The sequence below is a fragment of the Callithrix jacchus genome, chromosome 4, assembly GCF_049354715.1.
Source record: "Callithrix jacchus isolate 240 chromosome 4, calJac240_pri, whole genome shotgun sequence".
NCBI classification, from domain to species: Eukaryota; Metazoa; Chordata; class Mammalia; order Primates; family Cebidae; genus Callithrix; species Callithrix jacchus.
Window position 1 is genome coordinate 51,994,746 of NC_133505.1, and position 25,767 is coordinate 52,020,512.

General features: G+C 45.9%; 3 protein-coding genes across 9 annotated transcripts in view; 1 reads left to right on the forward strand and 2 right to left on the reverse strand.

The window, feature by feature from the left end:
* Positions 1–668: 668 nt before the first annotated feature.
* Positions 669–5,036, reverse strand: YIPF3 (Yip1 domain family member 3). Of its 4 annotated transcripts, none has more exons than XM_035295731.3 (9): positions 4,834–5,036; positions 3,991–4,200; positions 3,713–3,819; positions 2,376–2,421; positions 2,147–2,239; positions 1,895–2,026; positions 1,584–1,697; positions 1,263–1,386; positions 669–1,142 (listed from the first exon to the last, which is right to left on the reverse strand). In XM_035295731.3, the coding sequence occupies exons 1-9, from the start codon at positions 4,912–4,914 to the stop codon at positions 994–996; spliced, it is 1,056 nt and encodes a 351-aa protein (XP_035151622.1). In that variant the 5' UTR covers positions 4,915–5,036; the 3' UTR covers positions 669–993. The 4 variants fall into 4 exon arrangements, with proteins under 4 accessions (XP_035151622.1, XP_078225371.1, XP_078225370.1 ...); XM_078369245.1 differs by having other exon boundaries at positions 3,991–4,292; XM_078369244.1 differs by having other exon boundaries at positions 3,991–4,295.
* Positions 5,037–5,196: 160 nt separating this feature from the next.
* Positions 5,197–25,767, forward strand: part of POLR1C (RNA polymerase I and III subunit C) — a 38,208-nt gene continuing 17,637 nt past the window's right edge. Inside the window, exons 1-9 of one of the 4 annotated variants that reach the window (XM_017971115.4) lie at positions 5,197–5,288; positions 5,416–5,487; positions 7,428–7,535; positions 7,811–7,943; positions 8,162–8,281; positions 8,371–8,523; positions 8,696–8,845; positions 9,005–9,121; positions 21,013–21,240. In XM_017971115.4, coding sequence (XP_017826604.2) covers positions 5,220–5,288; positions 5,416–5,487; positions 7,428–7,535; positions 7,811–7,943; positions 8,162–8,281; positions 8,371–8,523; positions 8,696–8,845; positions 9,005–9,121; positions 21,013–21,014 — 924 coding nt within the window. In that variant the 5' untranslated portion in view covers positions 5,197–5,219 and the 3' untranslated portion in view covers positions 21,015–21,240. Of the gene's footprint in view, positions 5,289–5,415; positions 5,488–7,427; positions 7,536–7,810; positions 7,944–8,161; positions 8,282–8,370; positions 8,524–8,695; positions 8,846–9,004; positions 9,122–9,261; positions 9,586–21,012; positions 21,241–25,767 lie in introns of those variants that run through there. The other 3 variants (XM_002746577.7, XM_017971114.4, XM_017971113.4) reach the window with 3 other exon arrangements.
* The window catches only part of XPO5 (exportin 5), a 45,644-nt gene continuing 30,285 nt past the window's right edge, over positions 10,409–25,767 (reverse strand). The window contains exons 21-32 of the mRNA XM_002746576.7: positions 20,488–20,588; positions 19,300–19,396; positions 18,513–18,649; positions 16,888–16,985; positions 16,229–16,275; positions 15,712–15,809; positions 14,699–14,761; positions 13,909–13,991; positions 12,891–12,998; positions 12,616–12,753; positions 12,275–12,439; positions 10,409–12,121 (exon numbers count right to left, since the gene is read on the reverse strand). Of these exons, the coding sequence (XP_002746622.1) occupies positions 11,984–12,121; positions 12,275–12,439; positions 12,616–12,753; positions 12,891–12,998; positions 13,909–13,991; positions 14,699–14,761; positions 15,712–15,809; positions 16,229–16,275; positions 16,888–16,985; positions 18,513–18,649; positions 19,300–19,396; positions 20,488–20,588 (1,273 nt within the window). The 3' untranslated portion in view covers positions 10,409–11,983. The remainder of the gene's footprint in view (positions 12,122–12,274; positions 12,440–12,615; positions 12,754–12,890; positions 12,999–13,908; positions 13,992–14,698; positions 14,762–15,711; positions 15,810–16,228; positions 16,276–16,887; positions 16,986–18,512; positions 18,650–19,299; positions 19,397–20,487; positions 20,589–25,767) is intronic.

The following is a 25,767-nucleotide window of genomic DNA, read 5'->3' on the forward strand; positions in this document are numbered from 1 at the left end:
CCCTTTGTTAGGAGGGTTAGATGCTGACCCAGATTTACTAGGAGAGGATTCTTTTCCATAAAACGTAATATTCAATGTAGTGAAGGGAGGTCAAAGGCCCTATTCCCTCTTAGCCACCTGAATTAACTTAGTAAGTGGAGCAGATAAAACACATGGTGGTGGTGGGGTGGCGCTATGTTAGGAGTGGTGGTTGGTTTTAAGAGGAAAGACAGAAAAACCGAAAGGAGCTAGCTCCAGTACCACCAAGGCAAAGCCAAGTTTGGCTTCAATTATGAGCTCCACAGGAAAATTATGCCCACAGTGCCCAGCTGCAGAAGATTTTCCTTGTTTTGACACAGGGTTTAAGTCGGGATGTTTTGTCCAATTGTCACTCCTTCATTGGTTTTCCAAGAGTGTAGCTGAGTGCAGACTCAAACTGGGTGCACTTTCCATCAGGCTTATGGTTTTTTGCTTGAGGCCTCCCTGCCCCTTCATGGGTCAGGTGTCCCCTGCCCTCAGGGGCAGGTGGTTCCATATTCAATCACTGCCTTCTCTGTAGTCTGGCCTGTCCCACCTTTATCCTGCTGGTTGAGGATATGAAGGGAACATACAATATTACCATGGCTGACAGAGCAGGAAAGTATAGAGGAAGTAAGGTAACAGGGAGGACCACTGGATCAGCTCTGCAGTTCCAGACTTCAATCAGCATTTTAATTACCAAGTCTATATTTAGCAAGACAATGTGGGAGAGATAAAGAGGAAGGAAGGGGTAGGAGGTGAGGGAGTCTCAGAGGAGCTGACCCACTTTGTGCACGGGCTGCAGAGCCTTGCAGTCCTGGCCAGGAGTTCCTGACCTTGTGCCCTTCAGAAGTGCCAACAGGCATCAAGGAGGTACTTAAGCAGCTACAGCTCAGTAGCAGCTGCAGACCCCATATGAGACATCAGGACTGTCCTTTAGTCTTCCTCCTCTCTGCAGCTGTGGTAGAGAGGACTGGCCAATAATTTCAGGTGGGGTCAGTGTGACTGCAGGGTCACAGCAATAGCCTTGGCTGTGGCATTGAGTATGGTGGTGGGAAGCCGAGCAGCAGGGAGCATGGCAGGGATGTCTCTGGGGACCCTCTGAATGGGTGGGATGTTGGGGCCCTCCAGTGTATCCAGGATCCCTGAAAGGAAGATGGAAGGTGAGTGAGGGTCAGATGGGGCCAGGCCACTATCATATCCTGCCTTTTGCCCTAGACAGCTGCTTTCCCATTCTCCCCCACCCAGACCTTCCTGCCACTTACCCTCTACCACTTTGTGGTAGGCAAAATGCAGATAGAGCAGGAAGAGCATGTGTAGGGCAGCCAGGGTGCCACAGAGGAGCAGCCGCTGTGTGGGGCCCACGGTCCGAGACACCAACACTGCTACCTAGGGACATGAGAATATAGCTCAAAGGGCCTGGCTCCAAAGTGAGGAGTGGGTACAAGACAACCCCACCCAGGGCAGAACCCTCTTTGAGCCCCTCCCTCCCATTTAGGGCTCTTTGTGAGATGGACAGCTCCAGGCTGTCTTCCCCAACTCCCTGGGAGGACATCCCACCCCTGGAAGCCTCTTGCCCGGCTTACCATGCGCATTGTGGACAGCCCACCCACCAAAAGCCAGAAGAGGTAGAAGAGGGCGTGGAGGTGGATGTTATAGGTGATGAACAGGACAATGCAGTGCCCGAAGAGGCCATAGCCCTGGGAAGGAGGATGGTGGAGAGGAAAATCACTCAGGTTGGGCTGGTTTCTGGCCCCTCATGGGGAGCCTGGGAAACAGATGGTCCAATGGCCCACTCCACCCATTCCAGGATCTGAGGCCCCAGGACAGATGCAGACCAAGACCTGGCTACTCTTTTTAACATCACCCTTGCCTACCACCATGCCAGGCTCCTTACCAGCAGTGCCAGCATCTGCAGCATGGTGATCTGGGCGTTGCACAGGTAGGCGAGGAAGTAAATGAAGGATGAGACGCCCAGCCAGTAGCCGAAGCAGGTGCCAATGGCTGTGCCCATCAGGGTGCCCTCCCGCTGTGGGGCGAAGGCTCTACTTAGTCCTAGGAGGCTTCTGAGCTCAGCCTCATCTAGGGCCTTCCACAGGGAGGCCCTACTTCAGCCACCCCCCGACCCAAAGTCCTCTGTCCTGCTTACAATAATAGTGTCAGATGTCTTCATCCCGTGGAGTAGGATGGCAACCAGTGTGAAGACCAGCATGAGAGGTCCATAGAGTTCACCTGCAATTTTCTGTCAATATACCAACTCATTCAGGCTGGAGGGTACAATGGCTTGTCTGTTTATACCTTCCCAGGCTTTGCCTGGTCGCCCCACCCTCTGCCCTGGTGCTTCACCCGGCTCTCCAGACATGCCACCCTCTATTCACCTGGGGGAAGTTGACCATCTTGATAGGGATCATGGACTCCAGAAGCCTGAGAGAGGAGAGGAGAGATGAAAGCAGAGACAGCACTAGGCCATGAAGTTCTGGAGGGCAAGGCCTGAATCTTACTCATCTCTAACTCCAGGGATTGGGGCCTGGCCTAGAGGACATGTTAGATGACAGGGGAGAACAGGGTAGTAAAGATATACAGGGAATGAGGAAATCATTTCCTTGCCCCTAAAATTACTTCCAGGAAGGTTAACCCTCTGAAACTTAGCTGACTGAAACAGCAGCTATGTGCAGAACTCAGCCCTGCTGGGCCTTCAGAGAGGGCCTGACCATGTATCTGTCACCCCGTCTCCCCTTGAAAAGACAGGCAGACCTCAGCAGAGAGTACCCAGAGTATTAGACTGTAATGGGGAAGCCCTAGAAAAGGTCTAGTCAGCTAGATGGAAGGTTTAGAATGAAAGGTGTTACTGAGGGAACAGTAAGAGTGCCTCCAGGCACTGTCGAGCATTTTCTTGAAAAACATATGTGGAGTAGTAAGAAAATTCAGTCACCGCTCCCCACCCCCGTCCCTGCCAAGGTGGCTAGCTCCTAATCATACCTTGGATTTTAGCTAGATTTTACTTCCTTTGGGAAACCTGCCCCGTCCCACCCACCAACCTGCTATGGCTCACATATCGATCCCGTGTACCCCATCATAGCATGAGGACTGTACTATAACTGTACTCAAGAGCAAGGCTCCCATCCATCTTCACCACCGAACCGGATACAATTAGCATAGGGTCTGCCACAGAGCAAATGCTTAATAAATACTTGCTGAGTGGTCCTGGGTATTTGCTTAGCACTGATTAAAGGATGAACAACAACAAACAAAACAAGCCAGGATTATATCTAGTTCTTGAAAAGTCACTCAAAAACTATGCCCTGATATTCTGGTTCAGAGACTGTTCTGGTGCTGGGAATAAAAAGATAAACAAGATAGAGCCTGCTCTGGGGGGAAAATTCCAGCAATATGAAAGGATGGCAGTGCTGAAGTGCTGTCTGTTGGAGGCAAGTGTTCTATAGGAATACCAGGAGAGAACAAACTGGGGATGGGATTGAGGAATGTGGAATAGGGGAAGTGACATCTGAGGTAGGTTTTGAGGGAAGATGAGTAGTCGGCTAGATGGAAAAGAGGAGGAAGGCGCTGTGTTATGATTATTTGTGTTCAATGACAGGTGCAGTGATGAGAGGTGATGAGGTCACGAAGAGGGGGAGCCCACCAGAGCACAGGGCTTGTAGAGTGCATGAAGGAGTAGGTATTAGGAGGGAAGCTTCTTCAAGAGAAGGCTCCTCACCTGCTTCGCACCTGGGCAGGCTCCACATCAAAGTAGGGTCTCAGGATGTCGATGTTGGCATACAAGCTGAAGGCCCTGGAGGCTTGTCTCTTCCCAGCCTGCCACATCTGAAGGAAGATGGGCATAGGTATTGTGGAACTCTTGGCATTAGACCCTGTTGCCTATTTTCCATTTGATTTCTACCAGGACAACCTGGGGCGACACACCAATACCAACTCCAGGACATGGGACACACCTAGGTTTACTTTTCCACCTGCAGGGGATTCCATCTTGCTTACCTGATCAGCCACCTGCCGGCTCAGCTGTCCCTTAAAGCCCTTCATGCCCAGGAACTCTCCATCCTCTTCTTCAGCAGCAGCCGCATCAGCGTCTGCATCAGCGTCTACTTCTTCCTCGCGCAGGCGCTGATGCAGTTCACCCATATCCTCGAAGCTAGAGCCTGAGGTATCATCCATGTTCTCCATGTCAATCACAGCTGAGCCTCCGCCCTGTTAAGACAATGGCTCCTAGAGTGCAGGACTTTTCTGTTCCATCCATTAAGTCCTCTGCTCATCCCAGGGCTTAGGGCTTTGTTCTTCCACTGCTGAGGATACGGCTTGGAATCACTACAGATCATGCCACTCCATTCCCCCTCATTTGCTCTCAGAACGCTTGATTTATAGCTTTGGCTATCTTTTCTAGCCTGGGAAACCAACTAGTCTTCCATTCATGTCTTTCTCCTACCTTACCTATCAAAGACTAAAAGCTTGAAAAAGAATCCATTTCTGTCTTTCCAAAGCCCCAAACAAAACTATGAACACAGTATGTTTTCGGCGAGTGCCAGTGAATCCCACCCAACCCCACTCCAGGCCTGACCCCAACCAACCTCCTAACTTGTTCCAAGAATACGTTCTTCCTAACGCCTCGGGCGGGCCCAGAGACCCGAGATCCTCAGGCTGGAGTAGTAGACTAGTCTGGCCCTTTCAGGTCAATGTTAACTCCACTGACTTTTGTGTGCAAGACCCAAAGAAGGCAGTTTTGCAAATGGAGTGAACTTCCAGGCCCCGAGGGAGAATCCCCAAGACACTTCTGGACATCGCCGGCCCTCGGGTTGCTGGCATCTGGTGCCTTGGGGCCATTACCTGGATGTTTTCTTCGAACCCTCCCCATTCCGGGCCAGCTCCGTTTCGGGCGCCGCCCGTCGGCGCCGCTGTAGTTGCCATGCCCTTTGAGGGCTCCCGTCGCTGAAGCCCGCGATAGCCCCGCGCGCAGGGAAGTGTGCGAGATGTGAGTCCCAAGAAGGGAGAGGTCCCAGGTCGCGGAGAGGTGGGATCAGCCGGAACACAAAAAGGAGAAACCCGGATGTTTGGACAAAACCAACTTCCGGAAATTGGGGACGTGGATGAAGGTGGAGCAAAGTCTCGCGATATTTAAGATTCCAGGAGGCGGTGCGTTGCCACGGAGATGGAGCAGTGCTGCTAGAACGCACGCGCCAGCTAGAGCCTGTAGTCTTTTGGAGAGATTGAACATGGCGGCTACTCAGGCCGTGGAAGAAATGCGGAGCCGCGTGGTTCTAGGAGAGTTTGGGGTTCGCAATGTAAGACTTGTGTCCTTGAGCTCAGGCGGGAGGAATGAGAGCGGAACAGGGATGGGTCTTGGGATTGGCGTGGGGATAGCCGTAGGCTCACTGTCCATTTGTGGACAAACTCATCCCTTTGCTCTAGGTCCATACCACTGACTTTCCCGGTAACTATTCCGGTTATGATGATGCCTGGGACCAGGAACGCTTCGAGAAGGTCAGTGGGGCCAGAGTTGTCCGGGGATTGTTAGGAGGGCCAGACCCTGTGGTCTCAGCAGCATGTGTCTGTCTCAGTAGCTGCTCTTGGGGGTCGCTCCGTTTGTAAGTTTTGTTGAGCAATGTGGTAGACCTCCGTTTACAGGCCAAGTTAGACACAGTTTCTACCCAGTTCTGCAAACAAGATGTTCAGTCTTGTTGAGGAATGGTGCGTATAAACAAGTGAATCTAGTTTAATATGGTAAAGGTGGTTGATAGCTGTGAAGATGGCAGGATTCGTGTGGGGAACATTATGCTGAGACCAGGAAGAGGGGCCCAGAGGTACTTAACATTTCTTGAGGAGGGAAGATCTGAATTGAGCTTTGAACGGTAAGTAAAGAACAGGAGTTAAATTAGGAAGGCTTTGAGTTTCAGGTCAGTGAAGTTGAGGATATACAGGTTTTGTGTGTATTTAGTCTATTATTGTTTCACTTAGCTTAAAATAAGGATTAAAATTGCATTTAAATAGATCACTGAATGTTACTGTTTATGCAACTGAACTGTGTGTGCAGTTTATAAAACATGATCTATAAATCTGTGCTTGGGAAAATTTTACTTTTTTTAACCTGTTGATACAGGAATAAAGTATGAACAATGAAAAAGGCTAATGCTTGAAAAAAAGTTATGGTGTGAATTGTGCTCCGGGAATGTCCAAGCAGTTCTGGCACTAGTGGTAGGCAAGATTGAAGTGTGTCTTGGGCACTGTTGATGATAGGGAGCTTGAATAGTTAAGCAGACATGATTAGATTTGCAACCCTGATAGCTGGGAGGGAATGAGTTTGAAGAGGATCGTATGGAGCAGGCAGATCTGTTGTAAGGGAAGCTGAGGTTGAAGGTATGAACTAAGACTGACGGTAGAAAGAGAGCAAAGGAAGAAAGAAGGTAAATTTGTGATTGCTTTGGTAAAGGCTGTTGGGGTAGCATAAAATGACTTTTTGACTTGGGAACTGCTTTGATGCATTGTGGTATCATTTACTGAGAGAAGAAATGGGTCTGGGGAAGAGGAATGATGATACGTCGTTTCCTGCATTTGGAGAAATCTAGCAGGCTAGAAGACTGCATATTTGAAATGAGATCAGAAGGGAGGTAAAATTTTGGGAGGTGTCAGCACAGATAGTTGCTAAAACCGTTGTTAGTGTGGTTAAGGTCACCTGGGAGAGAGACCAGAACCTGGTAGATTTAGAGATGGGTGGACGTTGTTGATCATCAGAGAAGGAAGAATGGAGCTCAGAAGCCAGGAGAATAGTTCAAAAAAGGAGGGGATTTTTTTTTTTTTTTTTTGAGATGGAGTCTCTGTTGCTCAGGCTGGAGTGCAGTGGCAGGATATCAGCTCACTGCAACCTCTGCCTCTTGGATTCAGGCAGCTCTCCTGTCTCAGCCTCCTGAGTAGCTGGTATTACAGGTGCACACCACCATGGCCGGCTAGTTTTTTGTATTTCTAGTAAAGATGAGGTTTCACCATGCCAGTCTCGAACTCCTGACCTCGTGATCCAACCACCTTGGCCTTCCAAAATGCTGGGATTACAGGCATGAGCCATTGCGCCTTTCCAGGAGGGGATTTTTTTAATCAATGCCAGGCGTAACAGACGTCTAGTAAAAGGACTGTCTAGTGTCAGCATGACTAAGCAGTGAGGTGGGTTTCTGTTCTTAGGACAATAGCTTCTGTGGATGGTTTGGTTGGGAGCCATATTGGATAGGGTTTTAATGAATGGAAGACAAAAAATGGACACTTTTCATGAACCTAAAGCAAGCACTGGACGAGAAAGAACATTTAATAAGGGACGTCTGGGCAAAGGGTGGTTTTTGGATGAGTGGATAATACTTGGAATCATCTGAGGGGGAGGTATGAAGAGCTATTACAAAGAGAGCAGGCTTCACTTAATCTTTTTCCTGTCCCTCTAGAATTTCCGTGTGGATGTGGTACACATGGATGAAAACTCACTGGAGTTTGACATGGTGGGAATTGATGCATCCATTGCCAATGCTTTTCGACGAATTCTGTTAGCTGAGGTATTGGCAGGCATGGTGACAAGGTTGGATTTGCTTTGGGAACTGCACTGACACTTGGAGTGTCACTTGGAGAATTAAGTGTCTCAAGCTGTCCTTCCCTTCTTATTTTTCCTGGAGTTTTGCTGGCTAAGGATTTTACCTTCTCATTCTTTGTAAACTTCTCATTAAACATTCTAGGAAGAGAGATAGCTCCCTACCTCTGGAGGTTGGAGTTTGTGGGGATAGGTAGGGGGTCTATTGGGTTTTTGCTGATAAGTGATTTTTTCCTTGGGCAGGTGCCAACTATGGCTGTGGAGAAGGTCCTGGTGTACAACAACACATCTATTGTTCAGGATGAGATCCTTGCTCACCGTCTGGGGCTCATTCCCATTCATGCTGACCCCCGTCTTTTTGAGTATCGGAACCAAGGTGAGAAAATGAAATTTTGGGAGAAGTGGACTGTCTGGGTTTAAATCCTGGTTGACTGTGACATTGGGTAAGTATATTAGTGTTTTTCATCTGTGAGAACACTTGCCCTCTCTTCCCAAGTTTGCCAAGATAATTAAATGGGAAATATGTAAAGCATTCAGCATAGTGCTGGCACTCAGATATTTACTAGTTCTTAAGAGCTCTCTCCATTGGTGCAGGAGATGAAGAAGGCACAGAGATAGATACTCTACAGTTTCGTCTTCAAGTCAGATGTACTCGGAACCCCCATGCTGCTAAAGATTCCTCTGACCCCAACGAACTGTACATGAACCACAAAGGTAAGTAGTGGTAGAGTGAGGAAGAGGGCCCACCTGTGGGTGGCTGCTAGTTTTAGGGACTGAGATCCTCTGACACGTTTTTCCTGCAGTGTATACCAGGCATATGACATGGATTCCCCTGGGGAACCAGGCTGATCTCTTCCCAGAGGGCACTATCCGACCAGTGCATGATGATATCCTCATTGCTCAGCTACGGCCTGGCCAGGAAATTGACCTGCTAATGCACTGTGTCAAGGGCATTGGTGAGAACCCTTGGGCCTTCCTGGGAAGGGCAGTGGGGCCAACTGACTGAGGAACTCAGCCAAGATATTCCCCAAAGGTAGAAAGCCAACAGGGTTATGTCTTTTGCTGTAAGTAGCTTAGGAAGAATGAAGAAGGGTTTCCTATAGGCAGATTTTCCTTCTTCCCCTCCAGGCAAAGACCATGCCAAGTTTTCACCAGTGGCAACAGCCAGTTACAGGCTCCTGCCCGACATCACCTTGCTTGAGCCCGTGGAAGGGGAGGCAGCTGAGGAGTTGAGCAGGTGCTTCTCACCTGGTGTTGTTGAGGTGCAGGAAGTCCAAGGTATGGTATTTGGGATGCTGTTCAGGTCAGGACACAAAGTATATTTTCTCTGAAGGTGACAGAAATAAAAACTGTGGTCTCCTAAAAGTATACCATGTTTTGGTGTTACCAAGTGGTAAATTAGAAAAAAGAATCAAAAACATGGTTTGTTCTCATTAGGTAAAAAGGTAGCCAGAGTTGCCAACCCCCGGCTGGATACCTTTAGCAGAGAAATCTTCCGGAATGAGAAACTAAAGAAGGCTGTGAGGCTTGCCCGGGTTCGAGATCATTATATCTGTGAGTATGAATTGGTGAGATGGGTGGGTAATGCTCTTTGGTGCTGCAGCTTCCTTCCAGTCTAATTGTAAAGTTTAGGAATAATAGGGGCTTCTTACAGGCAAGCGCTGCCTGGGCTAAAGTCTCTCTTTGGTCCCCAGTCTCTGTTGAGTCAACAGGAGTGTTGCCACCAGATGTGCTGGTGAGTGAAGCCATCAAAGTACTGATGGGGAAGTGCCGGCGCTTCTTGGATGAGCTAGATGCGGTTCAGATGGACTGAGCTTGGATGCTCCTGAGGCAAGCTGAAGCTTTGGGTTCTGACGGACCCACCCTACAGAGCCCAGTGTAATTAGGGATCCTGAGTTTTCTGGGACAATTCCAGCTTTACTTTTAATCAATACATTTTGTTAAATGTGCCATAGAATGAGACTTTTTTAGGCCTTTATAAGGCCTTAGATGTAAATAAACTCATGTCCAAACAAAAACTTTGAGACTACTTTGATTTTTTTTTTTTTTAAAGACAAGAGTCTTACTCTGCCACCCAGGCTGGAGTGCAGTGGCACAATCTTGGCTAACTGCAATCTCCGCTTCCTGGGTTCAAGCAATTCGCCTGCCTTAGCCTCCCAAGTAGCGAGGATTACAGGCGTGCACCACCACGCCTGGCTACATCTAATTTTTTTTTTTTTTTTTTTTTAGTAGAAACAAGGTTTCACCATATTGGTCAGCTGGTCTCAGAACTCCTTACCTCAAGTGATCTGCCCACCTTCGGGCCTCCCAAAGTGTTGGGATTACAGGTGTGAGCCACCACAAAAGAGGAGGGCCTCACTTCAGAACTGGGTTGGCATTTAGCAATTAAGAACATTGGATGTGCACTTCAGCCTGGGTGAGATCTCGTCTTGAAAACAACAAAAAAACACCGCCTGAGAATTGGCAAATTAAGTTGGTTTCTGGGAGCACAGCCAAACCCCTAGGAAAACATTCAAGCTAGAATGAATGTGCCACTTCACCTATCTCCTGGATTACCAGGGAAGTTCATGTTGCTATTGACAGCTCCAACAAAAAAATAGCAATTCCCTTAGGTCAGGCACAACAGCCACACATGTAAAGACACTGAGAATGGTATGGGCTGCCTAGTCTGGTTATGTCATGAATAGATCCTTTTCTAACTGGCATCCCATTTCAGAAAGCTTGAAAGACCAGGTCCACTGATCACATTTTTTCCTGTTTAGTCCTCTTTGCAAGGTGCTCATGAGGAAGTGAGCATGTGACTGGAGCATGTGACTGGTTTGAAAAAGGCAGATGGGTCCCTTTCTGTATGAAACGGAGATTTTTACTGACATGCAGATGTGCTTTAGAGTTAATGTTTCTACAAAAGGTTTCTATAAACAATAGAAAATTTCTAGCATGAAGTCACAGGATGTTAAAAATATTACAACACAATAAATACAACTACACCCTCCACAGCCCCAACCAGACAGGAATAGGCAGCTATAAGGTTTGGAGGGAAACACTGAGATCGCCTTCACAATCAGCAGAAACCTGGAGCACCACACAGGAAGAGGGAACAAGGGCGAGTCTATGTAGCAGAGAGAGCAACACGCGACTCCAACTTCTGCTTCCCCAGCTTTGCCTTTTCCCAATCTGACCCTGCCTGTGGCTTGCAACAGCTAAAAACCATAGCTTCAGTCCACTTCGGCTCTCATAGAAACCGTCTTGTCAGTGCACTGGATGGACAACAGGTCTGTTTTTGTACAAAGCACATGGGCACATGCTGTGGTTTCTATATCGATTAAGTCTGCCTTACGGCCAATAATAACTTCAAGGCCAGGTGCCATATGTGTGTCCTCTCTGCTTACAGGGCCTTTCAGTGACCTCCAGAATGGACTCACAGTACAGGTTGTGATGCGAAGGCATATATTCTTTTCTTTTGGAAATGGCCCTTGAGAAAAGTAACCGGGACCTGAAAGAAAGACCATGAGATTGTGGAAGGCACCTGGACTTAGTCCTAGGAGAAGACCAGTGAGTGGCTCTGCTAGCTGCTTATCACAGTTGTAGCCTAGTTGGTCTGGATTATCCTTGGATGACAATGGTGTCATGTGACACTATATAGGGTACTGTGGCTCTTGTGCCTGAGTGGACCCTGAGGCTAGGGAAGCCAGACTGAGGGGTCATTCATGGAAGGGCAAGATGTGAGAGCTCTAATGGGGATGTTAGCACTAAAGATTGCCCAGTCCTGGTCCTTGGAGGTACTATACTTAATACTGTGCCAAGTTTAGCAATAGCCTGTACCATGGATCCCATCAGGTGACCAGATTCTTGCACAAAGCAAAGTTGAGGAACTGGCCAAGTTCTCTTCAGCACTTAGCACCTAATCCAGACATGCCCCTTAGGGAGTGGGGAAAATTCCCTGCCAGCCCAGCAGCAAAAGGGCTCAGTGGGACTTGGAGTGGTCCAAGAGAAACTCTGACACAAGTAGTTGAGGGCTGTGCTCTTGCTGCAAGCCTCACTAGTCGCAGTGTTGGGCACAGTACTCCTAGTTACCATTCTGTATAGGTGTGTGGCTGCACAGGGGTGGGAGGGCGTGCAGGAGAAGGGCAGCTCTGCTCTAGCTTTTCGTGGAGAAGCCAAAACTCCAAGTAGAATGGGAACTATCTGGGACATTTAGACAGAATGGTATAAGCCCTAACTCCCTTTCTTTGTACTTTAGTATAATTATTTCTGGCCCTGCACAGGGCCTGTTATCTCCAGCTCCAGACCTGGATCTCTCTCCAGGCTGACCATGGTGGAAAGTGAGGTGGCAGTGCCAGAAGGGCCTAGAGATTAGCTACAAAGGGAAAGAAGAGATGACAATAAAGGCCGAGGAAGGATGCCCAAAAGCTTGATTCAAGGTTCAAAGATGGTGGCCAGGCCACCCCCATCATTGTCCAGCACCTCCGTCTCCAGCACTGGCTTTGGTTTTTTGAAAAGTGAGGGAAGATTCTTAATGTGAACTTCTTTTCGGAACTGCTCTCCCAAGGGTTTCTGTGGAAAACAAATGAGAAAGAATTAATGCTGGGCTCTAAACAGTAAAGATTATCTCACCACAATGGTCAATAACTACAGCTGCTTTATGGTTTTCCCATACACATGATTTAAGAAGGGGGTTGGGTGCACTAATGAAGGTGCATGACCTACCCCAATGCAACCAGCAATGAGGCGTTTGAATTGGTCCTTTCGGCGCTTGTCAGCCACTTTCTGCAGGGAGGGGTTTAAAAGCTTGCAGTCAAACTGGTCCAGTGAATCCTTCTGTATTTCAGGGATTTGCTCCATTACAGCTCTTATCTCCAGGTACCTGGGGCGCTGGTATCAGTAGGGATAAACTTACTGGATGTAGGTCTGGACAGTGCTACCTTCCCCATTTCCCACCACACCCATTTCTAAGAGCTAGCACCATCAATGGTAAGGCCTAAGAGACCAGGAGCAGATACTGAGTGATGGAGCTACAGCCATCCTGCCCCCATGCTTTCCCCACTCACCAGCGCCTCATATATCTGGAATGCCAGATGGACCAGGGAAGCCATGCACCCGTCGTGCTGCCCGTGCATCTGTAAGCCTTTCAGCACACTGGTGAAAAGCCATGTAACTGCATCTGCGAGCAGTGTCCCTGACAGCACCTGGGGAGACAGCTGTGCTTTAGGGCCACAGGGGGACTCTCTGAAGGCCTCAGTACCCCAATTCTTCTGAAAGATTTAGTCAATCTGCATGACCCAAACCTTTCATGAGGGGCAGGGAAAAGGGTGGAAAACCATACTTGTTTGAGGAGAGGCCAGCAGAGCTGTGTGGTTGTCCTCTGGCAGGACAGAGTATCCTTCCAGGCCAGGGAATTGAAGGCTGTAATTAATAGTGCTGTACAAACATCCTAAACAGGAAAGGATGAAGGATTACAATAGGAAAAGCAGCACAATTTTTTTATTATTCTTATACATCAGGAGCTGGAGTTTCTTTTTTCTCCCCCCTCTAAAGATGGGAGTCCTCGTTTTGTTGCCCAGCTGGTCTCAAACTCCTGGGCTCATGCAATTGCGATCCTCCCACCTCAGCCTCCTGAATAGCTGGGACTACAGGTGTGTGCCACCAGGCCTGGCTTAGGAGCTGGAGTTTCAAATAGCTAAGCAGGAAAAATAAAAGCTGAAGTGAGTTTACTTCCTCTATTTTTGTGTATCAACAGTCAAAAGAAAAAATCATTGGGAGGTTGAGGCAGGTGGATCACAAGGTCAGGAGATCAAAACCATCCGGGCCAACATGGTGAAACCCTGTCTCTACTAAAAATAAAAAAAATTAGCTGGGCATGGCGGCACACGCCTGTAGTCCCAGCTACTTGGGAGGCTGAGGCAGGAGAATTGTTTGAACCCAGGAGGCAGAGATTGCAGTGAGCCAAGATTGAAGATCGCGCCCCTGCACTACAGCCTGGGTAACAGTGTGAGACTCCATCTCAAAAAAAGAAAAAAATTAAAATGTGAGAAAACCTGTATGTGTAGCATGGAGACAAAGCTCAGGTCTGTCGGGGGGAGACTAAACACCAGGGATCTGTATCAGTGTGCCTACTATGTTTTTTCCTGAGAGCTTCTGCCTATGCTGGTATGGGAGACACCATGGCATTGTACCGTTTCCCTCCTTTTTTTTTTTTTTCTGGGAGCTTTAGGAACCAGGAACTTACATAACAAAAGAATAGCAGAAAAATCTCTCCTGATGGCATCACAGAGCAAGAAAAGTAGAAGGAGCCTCCCCAGCTGAGCAAGGAGTAAAGGTATCTATCACCTGCTCCTACCCACCTCATGCTTCATCAGACATTTGCCCAGGTCTGTAAGCTCTGCCATAGCTGAGGGGGAGACCTCTGTGGCCATCATTTCTTCATCTGTAAGCAGGGAGTAGAATGTTAAGCTCCATCCTTTCAGAACAGAGAAGATTATCTTGTTTTGACAGAAGTGCAAAAAACAAAGCAAAGCTGAGTGTTCTAGGCTAACTGGTGCTACGTAGTACTTCTTAATAGAAGTCCATGCCCATGGCCATACCTGGGGAGCTTCCAGGCAGAAACACAAAAAGCTGCAAATGCTGAAGATACTTTGTTGTTGGACAAGTATTTGAGCACCCTCTGTACCAGGCACTGATTTAGTTACTGGGGATCAAAAAAAAAAAGGACAATAGGTCCCTTCCCTGATGGGAGTTTACATTCTAACAAGGGAAATAAGTAAGAAAGGAATATATAAAAACATAATGTTGGGTAGTGACAACTGCTATGAAGAAGAATAAAGCAGAGAAATATAGAGTAGCTGGGGTTGCTGTTTTTCATAGGTTGGTCATGGATGAGCTCTTGGAAGAGGTGACATTTGAATGAAGCAAGGGAATTAGTTGGGAGAAAATCATTCTAGACAGAGGAAACAGCAAGTGCAAAGGCTTGGAGGTGGGAGTATGACAGAGGCACAGAGCAAGAGGGCTAGTCCAGAGATAACAACTAGATGTAGGATGTCTCCTCCTCACCAGACTGCGAAGAAACTGACCTGATTCAGAAGGAACAATATCAGGAGGCTAAGAGTAGACCTCCAAGGTCTCAGGCTCACTTACCATCTCCATCTGCTGGGGGAGCACTACTGTGGTCAGCACCCTTCTTTGAAACACAGCAAACCGCTAAGGCAAGAAAGCAAGGTTACTAGGTCAAGGGAGGGTATATACTACCACAACAGCCACTTCAGGCCCACTGATCCCAACCTGTCTCTGGCCAGGTGAGGAGGGAAGATGATGGGGATACTGTGTAAGGCATAAAAATCAGCTTCACCAATAGGAATAGAGGCATTCTGATGACCAGACTGTTTTGGTCCTTCAAGTTCAATTAGCTGGGAGAAAATTACAGAATTCTCTGAGAGTGATTAGGAAAGGATGCTTGATACATCCTTGGTCTACTTTGAATCTTTTTTTTTTTTTGAGACGGAGTTTCGCTGTTGTTACCCAGACTGGAGTGCAATGGCATGATCTCGGCTCACCACAACCTCCGCCTCCTGGGTTCAAGCCATTCTCCTGCCTCAGCCTCCCGAGTAGCTGGGACTACAGGCGCACACCACCATGCCCAGCTAATTTTTGTATTTTTAGTAGAGATGGGGTTTCACTTGTTGACCAGGATGGTCTCGATCTCTTGACCTTGTGATCCACCCGCCTTGGCCTCCCAAAGTGCTGGGATTATAGGCGTGAGCCACCGCACCCGGCCTGGTCTACTTTGAATCTTAAACAAACAAAATGACACAGTAAAAATAAAAAGCAAATTAACAGCCTCCATGTCCAAGAATTTAAAGTTCCTCTATTTTGACAAAACTAGGAAGTTATTCCTAATGAATCCAAATTCCTTCTGCTATTTTAGATTGTTTACCCATATTCTGGCCTTGGTACAATTCAGCTTGCAATTCATAAAGTGTCCTTGGGTTGACCAAGGACTGCCTTGCTTCTATCCAGTTATTCTTTAGGGTCTGACAGTGTTGTTGCAAACATGAATCTTTGCATCAGTCAGGGCTTCATGGGGTTGGCTTAGCGACCAGCTCTTCTTCCAGAAAAATTCTCCATAGCCCTGATTTCCACATGCCACTTACTGATTAGGTCCATGACTTCTCGAGTTAACATCCTCACCAGTTGTTCCTCCAGCATCTCTTGAGACTCTGGGTTTTCATCTGCAGCCTCATCTTCTCCACTGCAGAAAACCAGGGGGCTAAGTTCCATAGGAGTGCAGAAAGGGAAGGACAAGTAAAGCAGGGCCCTAGCCGGACTCTCTGTGACCAATTTCTTCTCCTTTGGGTTAACATTCTATGCACAAGTTGGGAATGGACAGCAGTGATCCACTGAGGACACTATTACTAGTGACTCTGTGCAGTTGAATAGACATTACAGAATCAAAATAAGTAAGGTAACAGTAGCCCCTATGAAGGCTGGATCTCAGAGTCTGCCTGCTGGTCACAGGCTGTCCAGATAAGCCATCTATCACCTAAGCTGAGAATGACTATAAGCTACTGCTCTTCTAGCTCTGAGACAGCAGAATCCCTGCCCCCTTTCTTTCCTAATCCCAAACCTGGCTGCCAGCTCATTCACCAAGAAGGGGTGGGTATCCCTTACCACAGCAGGCTCCTCTGGTTGATAACTTGCCATTTCTGAGAAAGCCTCTGGGAAAACACAAAGGAAATAAATGCTAGAATTGGGGAGAGGATTGGAACACATAATATCTAAAGTCAAGTCCACTTCATGATTAAAATTAGCCAAGGATGAGTCTAGGCATCAGTGACAGCCTCTGTAGACTCCACACCACAAAGTTAAAAAAGCCATCTATGGTTTCTGTAACCTCTCCCATGTCCAAGATAAGGGTGGTATATCAAACACCTCTTTGCTTGGAAAGAATTAAAATAACATTTTTAGAATCCTTGGGTCTCTAGACATACCTGTTCTCCACCCAGCTGGTCCCCCTGCTTAATTCCAGAGTCAGGGTAACAGACCCAGCATCCCTGGCAAGGGTCTGTGAACAAGCATTCCTCTTTTTACCTCTCCTCAGTTAACAGGTTAGGAACAGAATCTGCATCTGAAGCTGCCTTGTGGCAATTAAATCAGTTTACTTCTTTGGGGCTTGCTCAATCCTACAGCAAGGATAGTATGCTAGGGTAGAAGCTCTGCCCAGCCAGTCTGGCAGGGCTAGGGGACAACCCTTCTAGGAGCTCCTGACTTACAAGGCTCAAAAATGGCCACAGACCTTCTTTGTTTCCTGTTCCTGACTTATCTCTTACCATATGGAGGTAGGTGAAAAGAGGTCCGAGGATAGGGGATACCAGGGCTTCATAGTGCTCGGGGGGACAGAAGAGCACCAGAGGCTTTACAAAGACCCGTGCTGCAGCAAATTAAGGAATTTTAGTGTATAAGCCCATGCCCTCACCTGCCAGGTGCTGGCTATACCCCTGGGCAGAATCAATCCCTAAAGGGTTTGCCAGATGTCAAAAATATCCTATGCAAATAGTGAAAAATCTTCAAGTTCCTTTTCTAAAATCCTAAACAGTATGAAATCCTCAATTTCATTATATTAGTTTAGCTGTACTTTCATCAGGCTGCACATTATGGTCACTGGGTTGCCTGAAAGTTGGAAGAAAAAAATAGGAAGGAGGATATCCTTGTAACAAACTCTCCTTCATTATTCTCCTTATAATTTCAGGTAAAAAAGACAGAGTCTCAACTAAATAAGGGTCTGAATAAGAAGTACGAAATTGCTTCTTCTGGCTGGTTGTGGTGACTCAGGCCTGTAACTCTAGCACATCAGAGGCTGAGGCAGGAGAACTCCTTGAGCCCAGGAGTTTGAGACCAGTCTTGGGAACATAATGCAGATCCCATCTCTACAAATAATAATAAATAGCCAGGTGTGGTGGTGTGCATCTGTGGTCCAGTCCAAGCTATTCAGGAAGCTGAGGTCACTTGAGCCTACAGGTGAGCTTTAATAGCACTACTGCAATCCAGCCTGGGTAACAGTGAGACCCTGTCTCAGAAAACAAACAAACAAACAAAAAGCAAGTGTTTTCTAAAAACACAGAAAAGGGGTAAAAGTTTTATCTTTCATGGCTGAGCATGGTGGTTCATGCCTGTAATCCCAATACTTTCGGAGGCTGAAGCAGGCAAATTGCTTGAGGTCAGGTGATTGAGACCAGCCTGGCTAACATGGCAAAATCCTGTCTCTACTAAAAATACAAATATTAGGTTGGCCGTGGTGGCTCACACCTATAACCCCAGTACTTTGGGAGGCCGAGGTGGGCAGATCACTTGAGGTCAGGAGTTCGACCTCATGTGCTCAGCCTGGCCAACATGGTGAAAACTGCTCTTCTAAGAACACAAAAAAGTTAGCTGGGTGTAGTGGCATGCGCCTGTAATCCCAGCTACTTGGGAGGCTGAGGCACAAGAAGCGCTTGAACTCAGGAGGTGGAAGCTGCAGTAAGACAAGATCATGCCACTGCACTCCAGGCTGGGAAATAGAGCAAATAGCACCCAGTGGTGGTACATGCCTATAATTACAGTTAGTTGGGAGGCTAAGGGACAAGAACTGCTTGAACCTGGGAGGTGGAGGCAAGATCACACCACTGCACTCCAGCCTGGGCAACAGAGCAAGACTCAATCTCAAAAAAAAAAAATTATTTTTAATATTTCCAAGGAGGAGGAAAGTAAAAATTTTCCCCTAAGGAAAAGTTTATGGCCATCTGGACTATCTTCATGTTTTGCTGCAATCTGCCAGTGTTTTTAATGACATGATGCACTTAGATACATAATCTCATCTCTTCCTTCCAGTTCTCCCTCCTCCCTCTGGTTCCTGTGAGCTGTTTCTGTCTCTAATTTTCTGATCTTTTGGGTTATATAGGGACTTTCGAAAGGATATGAAGCATGGGTCTGAGTCGGTAGTCAGGAATATTGTTCAAGTTGACAAAGGCTGAGCTGAGAAGCTGGGTAGCAAGGTCCTCCACAGAATAGAAGTCTTGCTGCATGGAAGGGCCTGCCTTCCCTAGGATATGAAAACTGTAAAGGGGGGAAAAAAAAACACTGGCAATGACAAATCCAACATCTGTTACTGCCAGCCCTGACCCATGAATTTCATTTCTAACCTACAATAAGATTTTTCAGCCAGAAAAACAGCTGTATTTACTTAAGAGAACTTACAGATATAGCATCTTTTTAAACACAGATATTAGTGGCCAAGATCAGTAGTAGATTTCATTACTATTTAATGTGGACTTATAATGGAGGATCTCATTAGCTAGGCTGATCAGTGTACTGGGTTAGTGAAGCCAAAGCCCATGAGGGCCAGTTACCTCCCCAACCCACAATCACTATCCAGCCACCTCACTCCCGTGAGAAGTAGGCTACAAGCAGTGTAGAGTCTAAGCAATCCCCATCACTTTTAGCTTCTGGTTGGGTTTCATCATTTTATACACTAGAAACACAGACAAGTTGGGCATGAAGCAGGCTGGGACTGTGAGGCTCATATGACAATTACAAAAAAAGCAAATGCAGCAAAACAGGCTGTTCATTATTATTTAACACTAGAATCATTAATTTCCTATCAAATTCTTGCCTCACCCTACATGGATGAAAAGTCCAACCCATGGACACTCCTACACAATACATACCCAGGAAGAAAATATGGAGAGGCAGCATTGGTTCCTTACCAGTTTTCATAGAGGGTAGAGAAGAAACGCTGCATTCTTTCCAAGACAGTTTTGAAGACAGGAGAGTCACTGAGTTCCAAGAGAGGCTGAGGTAATCCTACAGGGAAACATGGGTCAGGAACACGACACTCCACTGTCAGGAGTTTCAACTGGTCAACACTCTACAGCAGGCAGATGTGGTTCAGGGGAGAAGACGTGTGTATGTCTGATGCTGTAACTGCAAAGCAGTTGGCTCTGTAATTTGTTACACTCTTTCGGACCCAGAACTTTAGACTAGACCCAGGTACTCTTTTACCTGCTTTTTTTTTTTTTTTTCCAGATACAACTTGTACCAAAAAAAGTGACAACTCGAAAGTATTTTTCCATAAAAAGCTCTGGGGATGCCCCTGCTATTAAGTTGTGAAACCCCCCCAGTTTTGCTCTTGTTGCCCAGGCAGCTCACCACAACCTCCACTTCCCAGGTTCAAGTGATCCTCCTGCTTCAGCCTGCCTCCCAAGTAGCTGGGATTACAGGCATGCACCACCACGCCCAGCTAATTTTATATATATTTAGTAGAGACAGGGTTTCTCCATGTTAGTCAGGCTGGTCTCAAACTCCCAACCTCAGGTGATCTGCCTGCCTTGGCCTCTCAAAAGTGATGGGATTACAGGTGTGAGCCACTGTTCCCAGCTGTGAAACCCCTTTTTTAAGCAAAATCTTACACAAAAGACTAAGATGTATAGCAGCTCAAAATGAAACCCACTTACCTTAGTATTTAAAACTGCCTTAAAAGATCTATATTTTAAGTGTCATCAGAGATTTTATATTTCAAGTCTTATAGTCAGAAGCTATCAGAGGGAACTGTTTGTCCATTCTAGTATTTCTGGTTGGCCACTTATTTCTATGGCAGGAGTTCCTGACTTCACTTGAATAATGGGATGGGGGTGTGTGGTGAAGCAGCACCTACTTTTTATATTAAGAGCAATACACATTTTGGAAGTTCTATTTTTATTGGTGCCTGCAACATAACCCTTAAGTGGAATGGTGTCAAAGGAAAAGAGGACCACAAAGGAAAAGAGTCAGCCCTGGCCAAAACAGACACTCCAGCCTGGGTGACAGAGACTATGACTCTCAAAAAACAACAACAAAAAAAAGGACATCCATTAAGGATAAGATGAACCGAGGAGAAAAAAGGTTACATTTCTTACCTAATATAGCAGATTTTTCTGCATCAAGCATATCCAGAGCCTTGATGAAAGGCTCTGCCATTTTGGCTAGCATTTCTGGTGCATATAATGTATTGTGGGTTCTGAAAGAAACAAGAATGCTATTGAACTTTTCCATCTCATACAGAAGTAAAGAGTGAGTTTTGCTTGTAACTCAGTGATACTACAGTTCCACACAGACAGATCTGCCCATCAACACTACTCCTGGCAGGGGAAAGAAAAGAAGGTATAAATATCTGAATGCTTGCTGGAGGAGGGAACAGACTTGTACAGATTAGTATACAATACCTAAGATAAATTAACATGAGAAGCAAACCCCAAGACAACAGGACAGTATCAGAGTCCAGAGCTAGAAAGCAAAATTCTTTTAAACCTCAGGTGATCCCAGGAATTTTCTGACCACTAGTGATATGGAATGAAATATGAGCAACATTGTGGATTCACAGGTAGGAACACAGAGGAGGTAGTAATTTGCCCCATTTTTCAATGTTTTGTCTTAATTCCAAGAGCATGGACCTTGCAACAGCTGTTTGGACCTGATAGAGGAACACACTTGCCAACATATGCTGCCCCCCACCAAAAAGACTACCTGAGCAAGACTTTGAGTAAGGAGCAAGGACTGTGAACTTGATACACCTACTGTCCACAGCACTCTTTCCTGCTCACAGAGATGGCCCCACTGAACAACTGATGGCTACAGGTTTATCATGCTAAATGAAAACATCTTTCAGACCATGTTTAAGCCTCCATAGTTTGTTCTTTTTGTATTTTGCTTAAGAAGTCATTTGCTAGCCGGGCGCGGTGGCACGTGCCTGTAGTCCCAGCTACTCGGGAGGCTGAGGTGGGAGGACCGCTTGAGCCCAGGAGTTCTGGCCTGTAGTGCACTATGCCAATTGGGTGTCCGCACTGAGTTCAGCATCAATATGGTGACCTCCTGGGAGCGGGGGAGCGCCAGGTTGCCTAAGGAGGGGTAACCTGGCCCAGGTGGGAAACGGAGCAGGTCAAAACTCCCATGCTGATCAGTAGTGGGATCGCGCCTATGAATAGCCACTGCACTCCAGCCTGGGCAACATAGGAGACCCCATCTCTTAAAAAAAAAAAAAAAGTCATTTGCTGGCCGGGAGCAGTGGCTCTTGCCTGTAATCTCAGCACTTTGGGAGGCTGAGGCAGGTGGGTCACGAGATCAGGAGTTCAAGACAAGCTGGACCAATACAGTCAAACGCTGTCTTTACTAAAAAATACAGAAATTAGCCAGGTGTAGTGGTGCGCCCCTGAAATCACAGCCACTCAGGAGGCTGAGGCAGGAGAATCACTTGAACTGGGGAGGCAAAGGTTGCTGTGAGCCAAGATTGTGCCACTGCATTCCAGCCTGGGTGACAGAACAAGACTCTGTCTAAAAAAAAATTTTTTTTTTTTTACTTTTTGTGTTTTAAAACACCTGAAACTTTTTTCTGTCTATGGTGACTGATAGGAATCTAATTGTTTTCTCCCCATAGAGAGCCAACTATCCCAGCATTGAGTAGTTGATTTTTGTTTCATTTTTTAAAGAGACAGGGTCTCACTCTGTTGCCCAGGCTGGAGTGCAGTGGTGTGATCACAGCTCACTGCAGCCTCAAACTCCTGGGCTCAAGTGGCCCTTCCACCTCGGCCTCCCGAATAGTTGGGACTATATAGGTGTGCATTACCACACCTGGCTAATTAAATTTTTTTTTTTTTTTTTTCAGAGATGGGGTCTCTCTATGTTGCCCAGGCTAGTCTCAAACTCCTGGTCCCAAGAGATCCATCCTCCTGCCCTGGCCTCCCAAAATGCTGAAATTACAGGTATGAGCCACTATACCCATCCATCTTTTTCTTACTAACTTTCATTACTTCTGTCATAAATCAATCTGTAATACATACCTGGGAGTCTTTAAAAGGCCCTTTTACTATTGTGTTGAACCCATCATCACTTACAAAGGATTATCTGCTAAGAAACTGAAATGGTATGAAGTCAGTAAAAATGGTCTTAAAGGCCCTTTTACTATTGTGTTGAACCCATCATCACCTACAAAGGATTATCTACTAAGAAACTGAACTGGTATGAGGTTAATTTTCTAGAACAGAGGTCATATTAGTATATGTTTTAAGTTTGTCCAGACATATGGTGTCTGTTGCTGACAACTCAACTCTACATTGAAACACAATAGCCATAAACAGTAACTAAATGAATGGGCATGGTGTGTTCCAATAAAAGTTTACTTACAAACATGTGGAGGCTTGCATTTGGTCCTCAGGCTGCAGATTGCCAACCCCTCCTTTAGACATATTCACATATAATAAATATAAAGTAAAGTAGACTACATCAAACAATACTACAGATACAATCTTCAAAATTTCGCCAGGGAAACTCTAAGTACAAGTTCACCTTTTTCAACAAATAAACTGAAAAGAAAAGAGGGCAGGGCATGGTGGATCATGCCTGTAATCCCAGCACTTTGGGAGACTGAAGCAGGTGGATCAGTTGAGCTCAGGAGTTTGAGAACAGTCTGGGCAACATGGCAAATCCTGTATCTACTAAAAATACAAAAACTGAGCCAGCTGTGGTGGTGCACAACTGTAATCCCAGCTACTCGAGAGGCTGAGACAGAAGAATCGTTTTATCCCAGAAGGTGGTGGACTGAGATCGTACTAGTGCACTCCAACATGGGTGACAGAGGGAGACTGTCTCCAAAAACAAGAATAAAAAAGAGGGCAACTTATAAATTTAGAGACTAAGAGATATCTTTTTTTTTTTTTCTTGGAGACACTGTCTTGCTATATCACCCAGACTGGAGTACAGTGGCGTGATCTCAGCTCACTGAGACCTCTGCCTGCTGGGTTCAAGGGATTCTTGTGCCTCAGCCTCCCAAGTAGCTGGGACTACAGGCACATACCATCACACCCGGCTACTTTTTAAAGTTTTTAGTAGAGAAAGGGTTTTGTCATGGTGGCCAGACTGGTCTCAAACTCTTAGCCTCAAGGATCCCTGCCTGCCTTGGCCTCCCAAAGTGCTGAGATTACAGGGGTGGGCTACCACGCCCAGTCTAATTTAGTAACCAAGAGAGTATCTTAATCAAATATACATATATAAACCTTATGTGGATAAGCAGAAAAAAGGAAAACATTTGGTGATATTTGAATACTAACAATATACTGGATTTTGAATTACTGGTAGTACTTTAAGATATAACAATTTTTAAGATATAACAAGTTTTAAGATATAACAATGGAAATGTGGTTATATTAAAAGACTTATTACTAGATCCATATTGCCTTTTATTTTGAGACCCAGTCTCCCTCTGTCACCTAGGCTGGAGTGCAGTGGTGCAATCTTGGCTCACTGCAACCTTTGCCTCCAGGGTTTAAGCGATTCTCCTGCCTCAGCCTCCCAAGTACCTCCCAAGTACCTGGGACTACAGGTATGCGCCACCATACTTGGCTAATTTTTTGTATTTTCAGCAGAGACGGGGTTTCACCATGTAAGCCAGGATGGTCTCGATCTCCTGATTTGCCTGCCTCGGCTTCCTAAAGTGCTGGGATTACAGGAGTGAGCCACTGTGCCTGGCCCATACTGCTTTTGATTTGGGATTTTTGCGTCTATGTTTACAAGTGATTTAGGCCTATAATTTTCGTCTTTGGTACTGTCAATATCTGGTTTTGGTATCAAAATAAATTAGCCTCATAAAATGAGTTGTGGAGTACCGCATTTTTCTATTCTTGGGAATAGTTTGTGTCTAAGAGATAAATTATCTGATCCTTGAAGGTCTGGGAGAGCTCATGTAAAATCATCTAGGACTAGGTACTTTAACTACTACCAATATAATTAATATGAAGTTTATATCTCTTTAGGTTTTCTATCTTTTTGAGTTAGAATAAGTTACATTTTCCCTGGAAATTATCCATTTTTTAAATATTTTATTTTTAAAAATAGAGAGGGGGCTGGGCACGGTAACTCACACTTTGGGAGGCTAAGGCGGGGGGATCACCTGTGTTCAGAAGTTTGAGACCAGCCTGGCCAACATGGTAAAATCCTATCTCTACTGAAGATACAAAATTAACCGGGTATGGTGGCGCACGCCTGTAATCCCAGCTATTCAGGAGGCTGAGATAGGAGAAATACTTGGACCTGGGAGGTGGAGCTTGCGATGAGCCGAGATTGCGCCTTTGCACACCAGCCTGGACCACAAGAGACTCCCTCTCAAAATAAATAAATAAATAAACAAGAGATGGGGTCTTGCTATGTTGCCCAGGCTGGTCTCCAGCAATGTTCCTGCTGTGGCCTCCCAAAGAGCTAAGATTACAAGTACGAACCAACATGCCCAGCCCCATTTTTCTTAAGCTTTTGAATTTACTGAGGTTATCGCTGGCATTTTCAAAGAACCAGCTTTATTCTTATTACAATTAAAAAAAAAAACTGAGCCATAATTCACATAAGGTAAAACTAACCACTTTAGGAATACTGTTGAGCCTTAAAAAATGAGATCCTGCCTTTTGGAACAATATGGATGGCACTGGAGGTCAGTCATCATGTTAAGTGAAATAAGCCAGGCACAGAAAGACACATCACATGATCTCACTCTTCATGGAATCTAATAGTTAAAACAATTGAATGCATGGACATAGAGAGTATAATGATGGTTAGCAGAGGGCTGGGGAGGGTAATGGGGTTAGAGGTAAGGTAGGGATGGTTAATGGGTACAAAAAACCCAGAAAGAATAAGACCTAGTATTTTACAGCACAACAGGGTGACTATAGTCAATAATAACTTCTATTGTACATTTAAAAAGTATAACTGGAGTATAATTAGATTGTCTGGAACACAAAGGATAAATGCTTGAGGGGATGGATACCCCATTTTACATCATGTGATTATTATGCATTGCATGCCTCTATCAAAACATCTTGTGTACCCCATAAATATATGTACTGTGTACCCACAAAACTTAAAAAACTAACAAAAAACATCCCTCCAAAACCTAATCATTTTTAAGTTCACAATTCAGTGGTATTTAATACTTTCAAAGTGTTGCATAAACCACCTCTACCTGGTTTCAAAACATTTCCATTGCCTCCGAGACAACTCCCATGCCCATTAAGCAGTAGCAGTTTATCTAAACTTTCTTCTCCTTTCCAACCGGAGGCAATCACCAATGTACTTTCAGTCTCTATGGGTTTACTAATCTAGATATTTCATAAAAATGAAGTAATACAATATATGGCTTTTTTTTTTTGAGATGGAGTTTC

Coding starts and splice junctions, on each gene's coding strand:
- YIPF3 (XM_035295731.3), bottom strand. CDS start 4,914: ATGGCAACTACAGCGGCGCCGACGGGCGGCGCCCGAAACGGAGCTGGC. Junction 2,027..2,146: donor AGACATCTGACACTATTATT/GTAAGCAGGACA, acceptor TTCGCCCCACAG/CGGGAGGGCACCCTGATGGG. Junction 1,387..1,583: donor GGCTGTCCACAATGCGCATG/GTAAGCCGGGCA, acceptor TCATGTCCCTAG/GTAGCAGTGTTGGTGTCTCG.